This window comes from Oryctolagus cuniculus, chromosome 5 (assembly GCF_964237555.1).
Source record: "Oryctolagus cuniculus chromosome 5, mOryCun1.1, whole genome shotgun sequence".
NCBI lineage: Eukaryota > Metazoa > Chordata > Mammalia > Lagomorpha > Leporidae > Oryctolagus > Oryctolagus cuniculus.
The window spans coordinates 102,567,839-102,584,422 of NC_091436.1; the positions used below are offsets into that span (position 1 = coordinate 102,567,839).

Below are 16,584 nucleotides of genomic sequence, written 5' to 3' on the forward strand. Positions count from 1 at the left end.
TTTTTGTATCTTCCATTTCTTCAATGTTTTCTAATTCTCCTTGTAGAAATCATTGACCTCTTTGGTTAAATTTATTCCAAGGTATTTGATTTTTTTTTGTAGTGTTGTAAGTGTGGTTGATCTTAGAAGTTCATTCTCAGGCACAGCATTGTCTGAGTATACAAAGGCTGTTGATTTTTGTTTGTTAATTTTATATCCTGTCACTTTACCAAACTCTTCCATGAGTTCAGTAATCTCCCAGTGGCTTCTTTTGGATGCCCTATGTATAGAATCATGTCATATGCAAATAGGGATAGTTTGACTTCCTCATTCCCAAGTTGCATTGCTTTGATTTTTTTTCTTGCCTAATGACTCTGCTGAAACTTCCAGGACTATAATGAATATCAGTGGTGAGAGGGGGCATCCTTGTCTGGTTTCAGTTCTCAGTGGAAATGCTTTGAACTTTTCCCCTTCAATAGGATGCTGGAGGTGGGTTTGCCATAAATTGCCTTGATTGTTTTGAGGAATGTTCCTTCTTTATGCAATTTGCTTAGAGTTTTCAAAATGAAATGCATTGTATTTTATCAAATGCTTTCTCTGCATCTATTGAGATAATAATATGGTTTTGTTCTTCAATTTGTTAATGTGATATATCACTTTGATTTGCTAATGTTGAACCTTCCCTGCTTAACAGGGATGAATCCCACTTGGTCCAGGTGACTAATCTTGCTGATGTGTTGTTGGATATGTTTGGCTAGTATTTTGTTGAAGATTTTTGTGTCTATGTTCATCAGGGAACTTGGTCTGTAGTTCTTTCTCTTTTGTTTCTTTTTTAGGTTTAGGAATTAAGGTGATGCAGGCTTTATAGAAGAAGTTTCAATTGTTTTGAACAGCTTGAGAAGAATTGTAGTTTTTTTTTTGAACTTGTATTTTTGAAGTTTATATTAATTAAATAAAACTTTTGGATTATAGTGTATTTTACCCCCATAAACATTCTCCCACCCGCAAACCATCCCATCTCCTATTCCCTCTCCCATCCCATTCTTCATTAAGATTCATTTTTAATTATATACAGAAGATCAATTTAGTATATACTAAAGATTTCAAGTTTGTACCCACACAGATACACAAAGTATAAAGTACTGTTTGAATACTAGTTTTACCATTAATTTGCATAGTACAACACATTAAGGACAGAGATGCTATATGGGGAGTAAGTGCACAGTGACTCCTGTTGTTGATTTAACAATTGACACTCTTATTTATGACGTCAGTAATCACCCGAGTCTCTTGTCCTGAGCTTCCAAGGCTATGGAAGCCTCTTGAGTCCACAAACTCCGATATTATTTACACAAGGCCATAATCAAAGTGGAAGTTCTCTCCACCCTTCAGAGGAAGGTACCACCTTCTTTGATGGCTGGTTCTTTCCACTGGGATCTCACTCACAGAGATCTTTCATTTCAGTCACTTTTTTGCCACAGTGTCTTGGCTTTCCATGCCTGGGAAACTCTCATAGGCTTTTAAGCCAGATATGAATGCCTGAGGGCTGATTCTGAGGCCAGAGTGCTGTTTAGGGCATCTGCCATTCTATGAGTCTGCTGTGTGTCCCGCTTCCCGTCTTGGATCGTTCTCTCCTTTTTATTTCTATCAGTTAGTATTAGCAGACACTGGTCTTGTTTATGTGATCCCTTTGACACTTAATCCTGTCTTTATGATCTATTATGAACTTAAACTGATCACTTTAACTAGTAAGATGGTATTGATACATGCCACCTTAATGGGATTTGGAATCCCATGGTACATTTCTAGTTCTACCATAAGGGGTAAGTCCGAGGGAGTGTGTGCTGAACTGTACATCTCCTCCCTCTCTTATTCCCACTCTTATTTTTAACAGGGATCAATTTTCATTTAAATTTAAACACATAAGAATAATTGTGTGTTAAAGAGTTCAACCAATGGTATTATGTAAAACAAGAAAATACTAAAAAGAATAAAATAGTAAGCTGTTCCTCAATAGGACAAGCACTGATAAAGTCATTGTTTCTCATAGTGTCAGTTTCACTTCTACAGGTTTCCTATTAGTAGTTCTTTAAATGTTTGGTAGAATTCAACAGTGAAGCCATCCAGTCCTGGGTTTTTCCTTGTTGGGAGGATCTTTATGACTAATTCAATTTCTATCTTGGTTAATGGTCTGTTTAGGTTTTGTATGTCTTTATGGCTCAATTTAGGTAGGTTGTATGTGTACAGGAATCTATCCATCTCTTCTAGGTTTCCTGGTTTGTTGGCATACAGCTCTTTGTAGTAATTTCTGGTGATTCTTTTTGTCATGTCTGTTGTTACATTTCCTTGTTCATATTTAATTTTATTGATTTGGGTCCTCTCTCATTTTTTGGTTAGTTGGGCCAATCTGTATCAATTTTAGTTTTTCAAACTCCAGCTCTTTGTTTTGCTGGTATTTTATATTGTTTTTGTGGTTTCAATTTTGTTTATTCTCTAATTTTGTTTTCTCCAACTAATTTTGGGTTTGGTTTGTTGTTTTTCTAGGTCCTTGAGATGCATTGATAATTCATTTATTTGGTGCCAAATCTGTCTTCTAGATTGGATATTCTTTGCTTTGCCTCACTAAGTCTGTTAAGACTTCCCATCATATTTCTGACACACTAAAGTCTTCATTTTTAGTGTTTCATTTTTATTTCTCTTAATAATAATCAATTTCATGAGAGAATTTTTCATTTATGTCTCATGGATTTCTTTAATTCATAAATTTGCTTCTCATTGTTTATGAGTAATCCTATGATTATTCTTTTGAATTCCATTTCAGGCATTTTGTTAATCACTATCATTTTTACATTCTTATAATGAAGTATAATGTGTTCCTTTGGTGGGGTAGTCATGTTATCTTATTGTTTCTTGAAATTCTGCATTTATTTTTAGGCATTTGTGGAGATACTTGTCAATTTTTCCCTCTGATGGTTTTTATCCTCAAACTATGCATCTGTGGCTTAGTGTGGTGTCTGCTCTTTCAGTGAATACTCAGAGGCGTGTTCTGGGTGTGGCCAGGGAGCTCTTGTCAGTCATCTATGGTGGGATAGTTCTCTTTGTTGGTAGAAAAGAGAGCACAATTACCTCTGTTGGTGTAATCACATGCTGGTTCCTCTCTTCCAAGGTGATCAATGCCTGGGTGTTATCCCACAGTGGGTCTAATACTCAGCAGTGCTGGCTTAGAACCACACAAAGGATCTGTGCAGTTCTGAGTGTGAGCACGGATCCCACTGCAAATGACCCAGTTCAGGCAATCAGGGAGCTTTGAGCTCGTGAAGCCGTGCACATTGATTGCTTGAAGCCCCATTTATACCCTGCACCCTCTCTTGCAGTCACAGAATTCCTACTGTCTCCACACGCAAGGCTCTCACAGTCATGGGGTACACAGGATGCACTCCATCCCACTAGTATGTCCTGACCGCAGAGAGGCAGAGGTATTCCCAGAGCAAGATGCCTGTGGGTGCTCTGCCTAGGCAATTTGAGACCTGGAGCCTGTACTATGTTGAGAGGCTGGGGGCACCTCACAGTCTTACGTGGGTCCCAGCCCCTGTCATTCTTCCCAGACTGAAAGTCAGTAGGGAACATGGATTTTTCCTTGTGCTACGATCTCTGGATTACACACATGCACAAGAGCTGCCGGCCAAATGAGGCCTTCTTCCTGCCGGTTGCTGAATATGTGCACCTGTACTGCTGCCGCCAGTACTGCTGATGGCGCCTTGTCCCAGCCAGTTGTGGGCACATGCATGAGATTCCACAGCTGCTGCTTATGCCAAAAATGGTACCTGCTCTCTGTCTGTTGCTGATTGCCTTCGTTGGGGAGGAGATGGGGAGACAGAAATGTGCCCCCCCTTTTTTCACTGGGTCAGCTGGAACCCTATCCCACTTAGGCCTCTTTAGGCCATGCTCTCCCTCTAGCTATACTGCCAGTGGCACAGGGTACTGCAGTCTGATCTCACCCCACTCTCCAGAAATGGTGCTTTCTCCAGCTCTTGGCTGCTGGGCTCATGTGTTGTCTGTGTTTTTGCCTTACATCCACACCTGCCTCACCAATCCATGGCATTCCTCTTCCTTCCATAGAAATTCCACTGTGTGTGTGTTTTTTTTTTAGTGGTTCTTTTTCTTTTTTTTAAGGTTGATATATTTATTTGAAAGAGTTACAGAGAGAGAAGAGGCAGAGAGAGAGAGAGAGAGAGAGAGAGAGAGAGAGAGAGAGGTCTTCCATCCAATGGTTCACTCCCCAATTGGCTGCAATGGCCGGAGTTGTTCAAATCTGAAGCCAGGAACCAGGAGCTTCTTCCGGGTCTCCCACATGGGTGCAGGGGCCCAAGGACTTGGACCATCTTCTACTGCCTTCCCAGGCCATAGCAGAGAGCTGGATGCGAAGTGGAGCAGCTGGGTCTTGAACTGGCACCCATATGGGATGCCAGTGCTTCAGTCCAGGGCATTAACCTGCTGCGCCACAGCTCCGGCCCCTCCACTGTAGTTTTCTAACTCTCTCGAGAATGTACTTCCTACACTTTTACACATTATTTCTTTCAATATTTACCCCTAGCCTAGAGCAGAATGCTCTTCTCTGTTCTGCCATTTTGGAATATCCCCCTCGTCAGTCTCAAGATGGATTAATGCTGTCTGATGGGAGTGGGTCCTGTGAGAATGGGTTGTTGTGAGTGTGGCACACATCCTCTCTCTCCCTCTTGCAAATGCACCACTTGCTATTGTGATGTATATTGAAGTTCTCACCAAAAATGTACAGATGCGCCATACTTTTGAACCTCCAGAACTGTGAGTTAAGTAAACCTCTTTTATTTATAATATATAATGAATAATTATGACTAATGAATAATTATGCCAGGAGCTGTGACACATAATCAAATAATTGCAATGACATCATCTTTGACCAAAGTGCTTTTATTTGCACTGGAGTGACATAATAAAACAAAAGAAAAATCAGATAATGAAACATGTCTCTCAGTTCTATAATTCATAAGAAAATTAAAAAAATAAAATTTCAAAGAATAGTTAACTGTTTTACAAACCTGATATATATATATATATATATATATATATATGTATGACAATGAGCTCCATAAATACAGTAAGCAATATTGAAACTACCACTTACAAATAGATTATGTAAAACTAGCACTTTCCAAATGGTGGGAACAATCAATTATACATTTAATTAAGTGAAATAGTTTACAGAAACAAACACTTGAGAAATTGCAAAGAAAATTGACCAATAAATCCACTCCATTAAAGACAATTGATAAATACTGAATTAGATCAACCATATATTTCTACTAGCACAATTTCCAGATTCTGAGATATTTTAAGAAGTTGATGAAGTGACAACTCAAGCACTCTCCAAGAGAGAAGCATACAAATAGTTAGTTAGAATTTGGCATATTAATCAAGGGCAAATGATTTTTGATTTATTTCTAGTCAGTGCTTCCATGGCAGTATCATATGACTTTCACCCCAGATGTCAGGTTGGTAAAGAACTATGGAAATCACTTCCCAGTCCGAGCACATAAATTCCCTGGCATAGTTTGGGGTAATTGACTTCTATCTAGTGGAAGAGTATGAATACAAGTACTACTACCAAGTTTAATGACTGATTTAATTATTTATGGGTCCTTTATATTTTCAAGCTAATAATATAAGTGTATATATATAAGTATATATAATAATAGTGTAACTATTCTTAAACATCATTAATAAAAGCTGATTCATTTGTAACCTGAAATGAGCTCTGTACAAATTTCTCATTTAGAAAGTTGACCTCTGATTTTATTAATGTTGAGCTATAATGGTTTGTTTAAAGTACAAAAATCTGTTTAAAAATAAACTAACACATGTGAAAATTTTACTAGCGATACATAAAATCACTCCAAATATGAAAATTACTTTAAAATATTTTCTGGTAGCCCTGGAAAGAATAAAAAAAAATCTCAAAAACACATAGCACTGGCAAACTAGTATTCTTGTTGACAAATGGATGATGACTGTATGTGATATATTTTTAAGAAACGTAGCTTGTCTTTTTTTTTCAAATAGTAAAATATTTTTCACTTGTATTCTTATTCTTTCTTAGTGAATGTGTGATCTTGAACATTACAGTTATAGTACATATGGCTCAGTAAAAATTGATTCAAACTGGCTAAGTGTAATGCTACCTGTGAATAAATGACATGCTTAAATGCTCTTTAATCAATCAACTGGAGGAAGCATCGCGTATTTGATCTGGTATCAGCAAGAAGATGCTGACTGATAAATGGCAATTCATTCTGCTTGTCAGCCTTTGCACCTTGCTGTGCACTCCAAGTTTCCTATGAATAACTGCAGAGAACAAATGAAGAAAACCTGCTACCAGGTTTTTAGTTTCTTTTTCAGATTTATTTGAATGTCTTTGGCTTACAAGTTAAATTTGTATATGAAAAACAACATTCCTTGGAGAGCACCCAGTTACTTCATCATAAGGGGACCTGAAGAGAATAGTTGAGAGCTGAGTCATTACCTGGTCTCAATAGACACATAAGTCCCCTGGCATGTTTTGACGTAATTAACTTCTGTTAAGAAAATGTGCTTATGTATTTAACTACTTATTGCCTATTTTCTTATCACTAATGATTTAAGAGCTTATATTTTTAAGAAAAGTTAAGTGTGATATTTATTATCTCAGGGACTTCTGCAATAATGAATCTCAAATATTTTTAGTGAGGCCATCACTTTGGGAGGACAAAAGTCACAAAGGACTTGCTTCTTTTTGATCTTTGTTTGTGCTTATAATTCTTATCTACAATCATTAGATGAGATTCGTTATGAGCTGCCAAGGAGATGGGTAAAAATTTTATTGCAAGGTGAGCAATGATTCATGTTGCAGGCAAAATCATAACTACCATGGATCCTCAACTAGAGGAATTCTAGGTTCACTGGACACCTGTGGGACTTCTCTCTTGCGTGAGAGCACTCTGGGGGCACTGCTGTGGTTGAGACCTAACACAATGGAACTGACAGGTGGCGCTTCAGCCACAAGAAGTGGTGAAGAGCAGACAGAGCATGAATGACTGCCCCCTAGAATTCCCTGATTGAAGGTCAAATCCTTTATTGCTGAGATAGGCGACAAGCTCATTATGCATGATGAACATAGAGGAATCAAGGCCTCAAAGCATTATATCCACATGGCATTCTGAATAAAACTAGTCCATTGCATTTAACATTGAATATATTGAATTATTCTAAATAGTTTGAGGTACAATAGAAAATACATACCCTTTAAAAATAAAGTCACAAAATATGCCATAATGCAATCTGAATTTAAATACATTAATACACTGAAAAATCCTTATACTTTAAATAAGTCAGCAAAATAAAATGGTATAAAATAGCTAGAATCTTGACACTCATAATCTTATTATGGTTCAGCAACACACTTTAATCTTAAATCTTATTTAACTACTCCCTCAGTTTAGTGGAAACCTCCCATTAGTATTTACTTTTGACAAATTCATGAATTAAGTAGCTAATTCCTTCAGTTGTACCATGAATCACTCAGTATTGAATCTGAGCTTGAAATTTTCTTCTAGTTCAATTTTTTTTGTAGACTTAGTTTTGGTGTTATAAGCCTGTCTGAGCTTTCAGGTAAATTTTTACTGTGCTGGGTCTAGTTGTCTGAATGACTTTTTTATGTCTTTATCTAGTGCTTCACTCAATTTAAGCAAACTGATCACTTACTCTGGCTACACCACAGAATATAGAAATGAACACAACTGTTTGTTCTGTTTCCTGAGAGTCCTAGTAGTTAAATAAATTTAATCAATGCAACTTCTATCAGCCAAGTAATAAACAAACACAATTCAATGGGAAAAGTCACTTTGAAGTACATAGGCATGAAAATACAAATTGAATTCTTTCCTGCATTTTCTCCCCTTTGGAGCATAATCTTTATGAGTAGAGAAAATCCAAAGGGGGAGTGCATGCCTCAATGCTATTTAATACCCTAAAGTATTGAATAACAACACTGGGACACCATGAAAGTAAACACTTGTGTCTTAACAAGGTGGCTACAAACAAGTGAAAAAAAAAACTTAAGGAAAAAAAGCAATGAACAAATCTGCGAAAACTATTCTGAAGATTCATTAAAAGAACCTCAGTATAAGACTTAATGTAGAATTCTGTTTCAGGATACTATTGTTCCTGTTAGTAAAATGATATTTTGAAAAACTGTTCCCAATCTTTAGTTTGTAAGTACATATTTCTAGAAAAATACACAATCACACAAATCTAACTGTAAAATTTGAAGTACCTTGAACCATGTGGAATTTGGTGTATAATTTTATAAATTGTCACATCTTGTGATAAGCTAAACTCTCTTTTCCTCATCTGTCAAAAGAGTATATCATGTCTAAAAGGTAGAATGATTACTCAGGTTTCACCAAAATAGGAGGGTGTTATACAGTTACAAGTAGTATATGCATACATTAACTAGGTAATAAATTATGTGTCTACTGAAGAGAAAAAAATGAAACTGTCATTCGAAGGCTATTGTGCCTGCTTCAAATATACTTAAAGTTAGGAAGAAAACACCATAAACTAATAAAAACTTATAAAAGTAAAAGTGCAAGGGCCTGATTGAGCTGTCCAGTAAACTGTTCCTATGTTTGTATTTCTGCCATTCTGTTCAGTTTCCAAACAAAATTGTTTTAGACACCATCTTGTGGACAAAAGGAGGTATATCATAGGTTCCCAACAGATGAGACTGCAGAAAAGCTACACCCTATTTAATGCCTAAAACATTCAAAAATTACCTTAAATCAAACAATAATTTTTATAGACAATATCTTAATATAAATTCTGTAATTGACCAAAATTTTAAGGTTTCAACAATGTCATGAAATACAGAAATAAACATGAGATTATTCTGAGGTTATTAATTAACTTATGTTAATCACAAGGTGAAAATATTCAAAAGGTTAAGACTGGCTATGTTTCCTTTATGTTTGGAGTAGTGGTTAAAGTCTTCATTTAGAAAAAAAAAATGAGAAAACTGAAAAAACTCCCTTTTTCTTTAGATTCCAAAGGCCATAAACACTAATTGAAGCCATACTTTTTTCTTTGCATAGAAAAACTTCTATCTGAAAGTGTTAATTGATCTTGGCACAAAACATGAGGCTGGAATTTAAACTACTTTTACATGAACAAGTTTTTATATAAATTGTCGTCATGGCCATGATTTTGTATTTAAACACATGTTGTCTGTAGTACAAACGAGGTAATTTGGGAAATTTGATAGTTATTCTCCCCTGCTGTGGACATCACTGATATCTATGTGGAAGTAAACAACTGTTTTGGAATGGAACACAACGGTACAAGAGATTTGGCAACCACTAAGTTATCTGGAAGAAAATTTCCCACCCTACTTAGGGACCCAGATTATCCCCCTCTCTATTACAGGAACTGGACAACTGCCAAATCTCCACTTCATTTGATGCTTTATCGTTTGGACCCAGTGTTTCTTGCTGCTCTTTGTTGCATATCATGTGTAGAAAACTCGGGCAGAAAATAGTGGAAGGTAAATAATACAGTAGGGTGAGAGAAGCTTGTTCCATACACACATAGCCCTATTTCTCTCGTTATTTCAGATTTATGTATATGTTCCAATTATAAAAAGAGCTTAAATCATTGTAATAGTCCTTTGTAATATGTGTCACACAACCTAATGTTCCTGCTTTCCTCCTTAGCTCACCTGAATAAGCCAGTCAAGCATTTGTGGAATTAAAAAAGAATTCTAAACATACAATTTGTAAGAAAGGGTGGATGACATAATCTGTAAAAAATGTACAGAATTTATAAAACAAAATGTTATGTATGTGCACCAACTCAAAAAATACATTGATCACTGTCAGAAAAACAGTTCAAGAAAATATTAAAATGGTAAGATATTTTTGAATCAGCAGAGTTAAAATGATAAACAATCTATGAAAAAATAACCTTTGAAAACATAATGTTTATATGATAAATTCAAGTAAATAAGAGTAGCAAATTCTAAGCTTTCAGAAAATTTGGCAAATTATAAGCTCAAGATATACATATAGCACCAAATTTTAGATCTATGTACATTTTTTAGGGATAAATTATTTTTACTAAGAAAACATGTATATTCCAATTGTGTAATTTTAAAATACAGCACCATTGTAGGTATTGCACAGGAAAAAAAATGAATAAAATCAATTTAAAACACTTAAATAAAATAACCGTGGAAAATAAATAAACTCAGAATTGAAATATACAGCAAAATTCAATATGAAATAACCAAAAGGTTGTTTGTACACACAACCATGTAGACAGTACCTGACCAGCAGTTAGTTCATTTATCTATAATGAAAACCAGTTCAGAGCATGGGTGCATTTGAATAAACCCTTTCTTCATTTAGGCATGCTCCCTTAGACACAAATTTGTGTTCATAGTTTTGTCCACTTTCAGTGGGCTTGCTTTTTTGAACTCACTCTTTAATTAACAGACCAAAGTGAAGATCCTACCCTGCACTTGGCAAATTGGAATCTGCACTGCTCCTTGGAGAGCTGTGAACCGATTTCTACAACAGGATCCGTTGTCTTGCTCTCAACGTGGCAGGAACCCACAGCTGGATTTTAACAACATTCTCATTTGTTTTCAGCCAACACTTTACCTAAATAACGTACAGACAGGCAATGAACATTCCCTTTAGTAATTTGGTTGATGACTTTGCATTTTTGCTTCCTTGGAAGATGTAGTTTTGAAATGAGTGTTAACTCTTTGGTCTGTGTGCAGGCTGCAGGTTCAGTCCTATGGTTTTCCTTTGTCGTGCTCCTGCTGCAGCCTTGCAAGAAAGACCATTTCTCCTTGAGAGCTTTTGGGTTTCACCTTGTCAGTGCATGTTTGCTAACATCACCCTTTCATCTTCTAGGGATTGTAAATCCCATTCTTGGTTTTGATGGTCGTTTCTTGTTTTAGAGTCCGAGGGTGATGAGGTCAGAAGGAGGCTGGATAAGAGGGGTCCAAAGTTCCTGCCAGGCCAGTTAAGCTTCAAGAGTACCAAAGACAGCCTGGTGCCTTCACTATCCAACACTGCTTAGGGGAAATAGTTTCCTGTTTTTACCAAATGGGAAACACAGTGATGGGACCACAGGACGTTAAGTTTTGCTCGTGGAACTTCTATACAATCGGAATTTGTTTCTTTTCATGCAGTATGTGTTTAGGTCAGTGCCAATAGCTTTGAATACAGCTCATGATAAAGAATTAAATCATTTCAGTAGTTTGTTATCGTGTTTTTGGAGCTTCCTGATAAAATAGTCTCCTGTATTTTTTCCAAAGAATGAAGTTCTTATTGCCTATCTACTTTTTGGCTGAAGTAGGATGGTATAAGAATTCTCAAGTTGTAAAAAACAGAAAACATTTAACAGGAGCAATGCACTATAGCAAAAAGGGTAACAAAATTTTTAGCAATGATAATAAATTTAAACACAAGAGTCTGAAACTTTAAAATTCGGAAATCAAAGGCCAAACACATGTTGATGAGTCTAGGAAATGTACATCATTGTAAGTCTACCAAATCATAAGATGAAACTTCTTTCTGAAGAAGAGCTGATAAGATTTGTTTGTGTATTTCATATAATACTTTGAACAAAAATCACAGTAATGGTGAAGCAAAACCTATGGAATGAATTTGGAAAAAACCTAAAAATGCTCATCTGAAATTAGTATAGGATTTAAACTGCTGTTTTTAATGTCTGGCCTACACCAAAAAGAAAAAAGGAAAAAAAAGCAACCCACATATCATGAGTGAAGGTTTGCCAGTATCAAGATAGCTTCAATAGCAAGAAGGTGTCACTAGGAGCCAAATCTTCCACAGGTGTTTGTTCATTTCCCACCTGTCTGCTGATGGGCAGGAGACACAGGATATAGGCAATCTTCTGGATTGCATCTTCCACTGGGTCCTGGGGGGCCTTGGGGTCCTGGGACACCTGGTGATCCTGGCAAACCCAGAGCTAACAAAATAAAAGACCCCATTAGATTGCAGACCACACATGGATTACCCACTTTGACATAGAAATCCCATAGGGTAGAAGCCATGATTCCCACTCTTAGAGGCTTGGGCTGTGAAGATATGAGCCTTGTTACCTGCAGTTCCAGGAAGCCCCGGACTCCCTGGTAGCCCAATTCCAGGTTCACCTCTTTCTCCCTTCTGTCCTCGGTAGCCTAAGAGAAACATTAAAAAAGGATACAAAAAGTAAGTGTTCTACAGAAAATACACACATACAAGAACCATTTTCTGACTGATGTTTATGTGATTCATTCACTTAAATAGTATACTAGCTATTGTTTTGATGTTAAACATATACGTTAAACAGGATAGGTACACTAAAGAAATCGAAGATTTTAAAAATACGTAACTACTATAAGAAGTTCCAGGTAGCCACACTCTTGACGGTGAGATTTTTGGCACTGAAAATGATGTCTGTATAAATCAATCCTTCAGGTCTACATTCGCTTGGTTGTGACAAGGTGCATGAGGAGTCCTCTTCAGTAGGAATTCTGACTGGAAGCTAGGCGCAGACTAAAATATACTAAAAAGGGTTCTGCTTCCCATAAGGACAAGATAATATGACAAGAATCGACACTGTAGTCCAAGAGTTAGAGAATGAAGGCAAAAATTCATGATTTTGATCAAGCAAGAATATAAATGTATGTGAGTCAATTCACCCCACGTCAAATCTTTATTTAAATTACTGATTGTAATAGCATGATATCCTTTTTAAGAAAAAACTGCAGTCCCATGGCTTAACACATCACTTTGTAAGTCTGATGGGCTGGGGGCTTCCATAATGCCAAAAAATAAGAGGAAATTGTGGGGTCCTCCCACATACATTTCAGCAACTTAGGTTTTTAACAAAAATGAATTGGTTTTGAGACCTGTGTAGACATTAAGATAAATCACTGATTCTTGAATATGGTTGTCGTTGCATGGGCTAGGATAATAGAGAAATTGGTGCCTCTAGGAGCCCTTAGCTTTGCCTTAAAAAGAAGCATAAAGCACATTGTTCTGTGCTTCACATACTGGCATTCACGTCATACTTTGAAGAAAAGGTTCTGTGTTCTAAGAGATTCAGGGATGGGAAGCAGAGTTTTAATTTCCACCTTTTTCATACTTACAACAGTGGCTTAAAAATTTCTCCTAGACCCAAATGTACAAAGTAATCAAGTAGAATCAGCAAGGATGTTAAGGAGGAGAGCTTCCCAGCAGGAAATAGTGGTCTCAACTCAGTTGTACCTTTTCATAAAAGTGTTATTACAGCAGAACATGGCATGAGGGAGAAATATAATGCTCCCTAGAAGGAGTACCTATGTTAAGCTATTTGCCTTTATTGCCGACAATTAGACATCAATTCTGGGATCAATCTCAGTTTTGACAATATCTAAATAATAATATTAGTATTACCTGAATAACATTAGCAATGTAATTATCCCACAGTTAGTTATTTCCTTTGGAGATGTGACCTAAACATGAATATGGAAGTAGTGGGAAAAGAAGTATGGTAAGGAAATGTCTGGCTTATCAAAAGTAATTTATTTGTGTATGTATTTTTATTTGGAAGGGAGAGAGCAAGTGAGGGAGCGTGCTCACCCACTGATTTACTCGCCAAATTCCTGCAATAGTTGAGGCTGGGCCAGGCTGGGTCAGGCTGAAGCCAGGAGCTTAAAACTCCATTTGTGTCTTCCATGTGGGTTGCAGGGACTCAGGTACTTGAGTAATCACCTGCTGCTTCCAGGATATGCATTAGCAGGAACCTGGGGCAGAAGCACAGTAGCCTGAACTTAAACCAGGCACTGTGATGGGGGATGCAGGTGTCTCAAGCAGTGGTTTAACCCATGGTACCCATAATACCTACCCCAGTAAGGAAGTATTTGAAGTATATTAAGGAAATACATGAAAGACTTCACACATATACACTGGAAAATACGTTAAGTGGATACACATTCAGATTTAAAATATTTCCAGGATTTCTTTGTTGTAAGTGTCCTTCATTTAACATAAGTGAACAATAAGGAAAAGTGTACTGGAATCATTTGAAAGCATGTTCCAAACTGATTATTTAAACATTTCTAGAATAAAGTAGCATTATCTCAAGTTTGATAATCTACCCAGAATTCACTTACATACAGATTGTAAAAGTTGACTGTTAGGATATCTCAGTAAGTTAAGATCACAGACTAAAAAAATGAGGAATCAAGATACATTAATTTATGATTAACAAGATTGTAATACAATTACAAATGAATACACCTGCTAAAACTATCCAGTTTAAATTTAGTTCTATTTTGATGCAAAAATATATTATTTCACATGAATTTCAGCATATAAAATCACAAAACAATGATCATTTGTATATATTTGTATAAGGCAATATTTACCTTTTTCCTGTCAAATATATTAATTTCTGTGAACAAATTTAGTTTCTGTGTTCAGTAGTTTAATAATATCCTGTTATTAACAGATAAAGCAATTGAATTACACAAATACAGGAAATACTTTCACCCTTGAATTTTCTAATAAGGTCTTAAACTCATTCATTATGAAGGCTGCCATGAAGCATTGGGGTCTTGTTTTATAATTGCTTTATAACACAGCTTCAGTTAGGAATGCTAACACAGTAACAGTTTTACCTTTTTCTAAAATTAAATGATTCATTTCTTCAGGGCAGATCTCTTTTGAAATTGAGAAGAGACTGACCTATTTGCAAACAAATGTATTTCCACAGACTTTAAGTGTACAGGTACAGAATGCTATCACTGTGCTGATGTAGGACAAGAAATCAAACAGCAGCAATGAACTCATCTGAAGCACACATGGGTACTAGTCATTGAGCAAGTCGGTGCTTGATGATAGACCGTATTTAACTCTAGCAGGGAGATTTTAGATTTGATGGCAGGGATTTATTTCTAAGGCAGGCAAGTCCGTGGCCCGCAAAGAGGTTCTGTTGGCCTTTGGGGAGGAATGTTTTCATCTGTGGTGCCCACTGTCTCATGACTTAAAAATTGTTTAGCCTCCCTAGCTCCACTCCACTAATTGACAGGTGCACCCTTCAGTATTCTGATGCACTCCCACATCTGCCCATTACCAAAGGCCGCTATTGCTGACTCATTTGAAAGGTTGAATCTATACCCTTCACATAAACTACCCTGTGGGTCACCAGTTTACAAATAGCAAAAAGTTTTTCATTGTTCATAAACCATCAAAGGCTAAACTTCAGAAGTTTAAAAATTAGAACAACTACTCTCAATATCACTCTTTTAATAAAACTGACGGTGGGCACATGGAGTGCTTGCATCTGTGTTTTCTAATAATTCCACTTGTGGGGCTCTTTCTGAAATTACCAGGGCTTTCAAATGAGGTGTCTATTCTTCAGTGTCCCCCCCCCATCAATTGAGTTTATTTTTAAATTTTTCATTAACATGGAATATCTGTATAATTTTATGGGGTATAATATTTCAATAGGTATGCACAGCACAAACCAATCTGATTAAGCAATTAGCTCTTCTGTTTCCTTCATTGTGAGCTATTGTTACCCTACGCTTTGGCACCAGATGCATTATCTTCTTGTGACTGCATTTTGGTTTTCATTTTAAAGGTTAAAATGTTCTTGGAGCATTCATCCAAGAAAATAGGATGCTGGGAAAATTCATCTCGCAGTTTATACAGGGCAACTCCGAGGATCATGCATCACAGGACTTTTTTCTTTTTAAAAGTTTCACTCTTAATTGATACACAATAATTATGTATGAAGCACAGAGTGGTATTTTGCTTCTTGTACACTTTATGTAATAATGATGTTTAGCAAATCCATCACCTCAAACATCAATTTCTTTGTGCTGAGAATGTTCAAAATTCTCATTTTGGTTGTTCTGAAATTCATAGCAGAATTTTGTTAAGTCTAGTTACTGTACTGCACAATATCACACCAGAATTTATTTTTCCTAATGAACTATACTTTTTTACCCATGGCCATACTTTCTGAATTCCCCCCATTGACAGGCAGAGTTAGAAAGTAAGAGAGAGAGACAGAGAGAAAGGTCTTCCTTCCATTGGTTTACCCCACAAATGGCCACTACGGCCCCGCGCGCTACGGCCGATCCAAAGCCAGGAGCCAGGCGCTTCCTCCTGGTCTCCCATGTGGGTGCAGGGCCCAAGCACTTGGACCATCTTCCACTGCCTTCCCAGGCCATATCAGAGAGCTGGCCTGGAAGAGGAGCAACCAGGACAGAATCCAGCGCCGCAACTGGGACTAGAACCTGGGGTGCCGGCGCCACAGGCGGAAGATTAGCCTAGTGAGCCGCGGCGCTGGCCCAAATTCCCCCCATTTTTAACCTCCCCAACTTCTATAAACCATAAGGGTGATATATATGCATACACTTATCTATGTATATGTTAGAAAAAATTACATATAAGAAGGAAGACACTAGGATCCTCACAGAGATTCCCGACAAGGGCTGCATTAAATACTAGTATCTATAGATGATGTCTC

The 16,584-nt window shown here is 36.9% G+C and overlaps 1 protein-coding gene across 2 annotated transcripts in view; it reads right to left on the reverse strand.

Annotated features, from left to right (window-relative positions):
- The window catches only part of COL19A1 (collagen type XIX alpha 1 chain), a 415,341-nt gene that overhangs the window by 4,093 nt on the left and 394,664 nt on the right, over positions 1-16,584 (reverse strand). Inside the window, exons 51-52 of one of the 2 annotated variants that reach the window (XM_051855527.2) lie at positions 12,182-12,259; positions 11,932-12,048 (exon numbers count right to left, since the gene is read on the reverse strand). In XM_051855527.2, coding sequence (XP_051711487.1) covers positions 11,932-12,048; positions 12,182-12,259 — 195 coding nt within the window. Of the gene's footprint in view, positions 1-4,913; positions 12,049-12,181; positions 12,260-16,584 lie in introns of those variants that run through there. The other variant, XM_051855528.2, reaches the window with a different exon arrangement.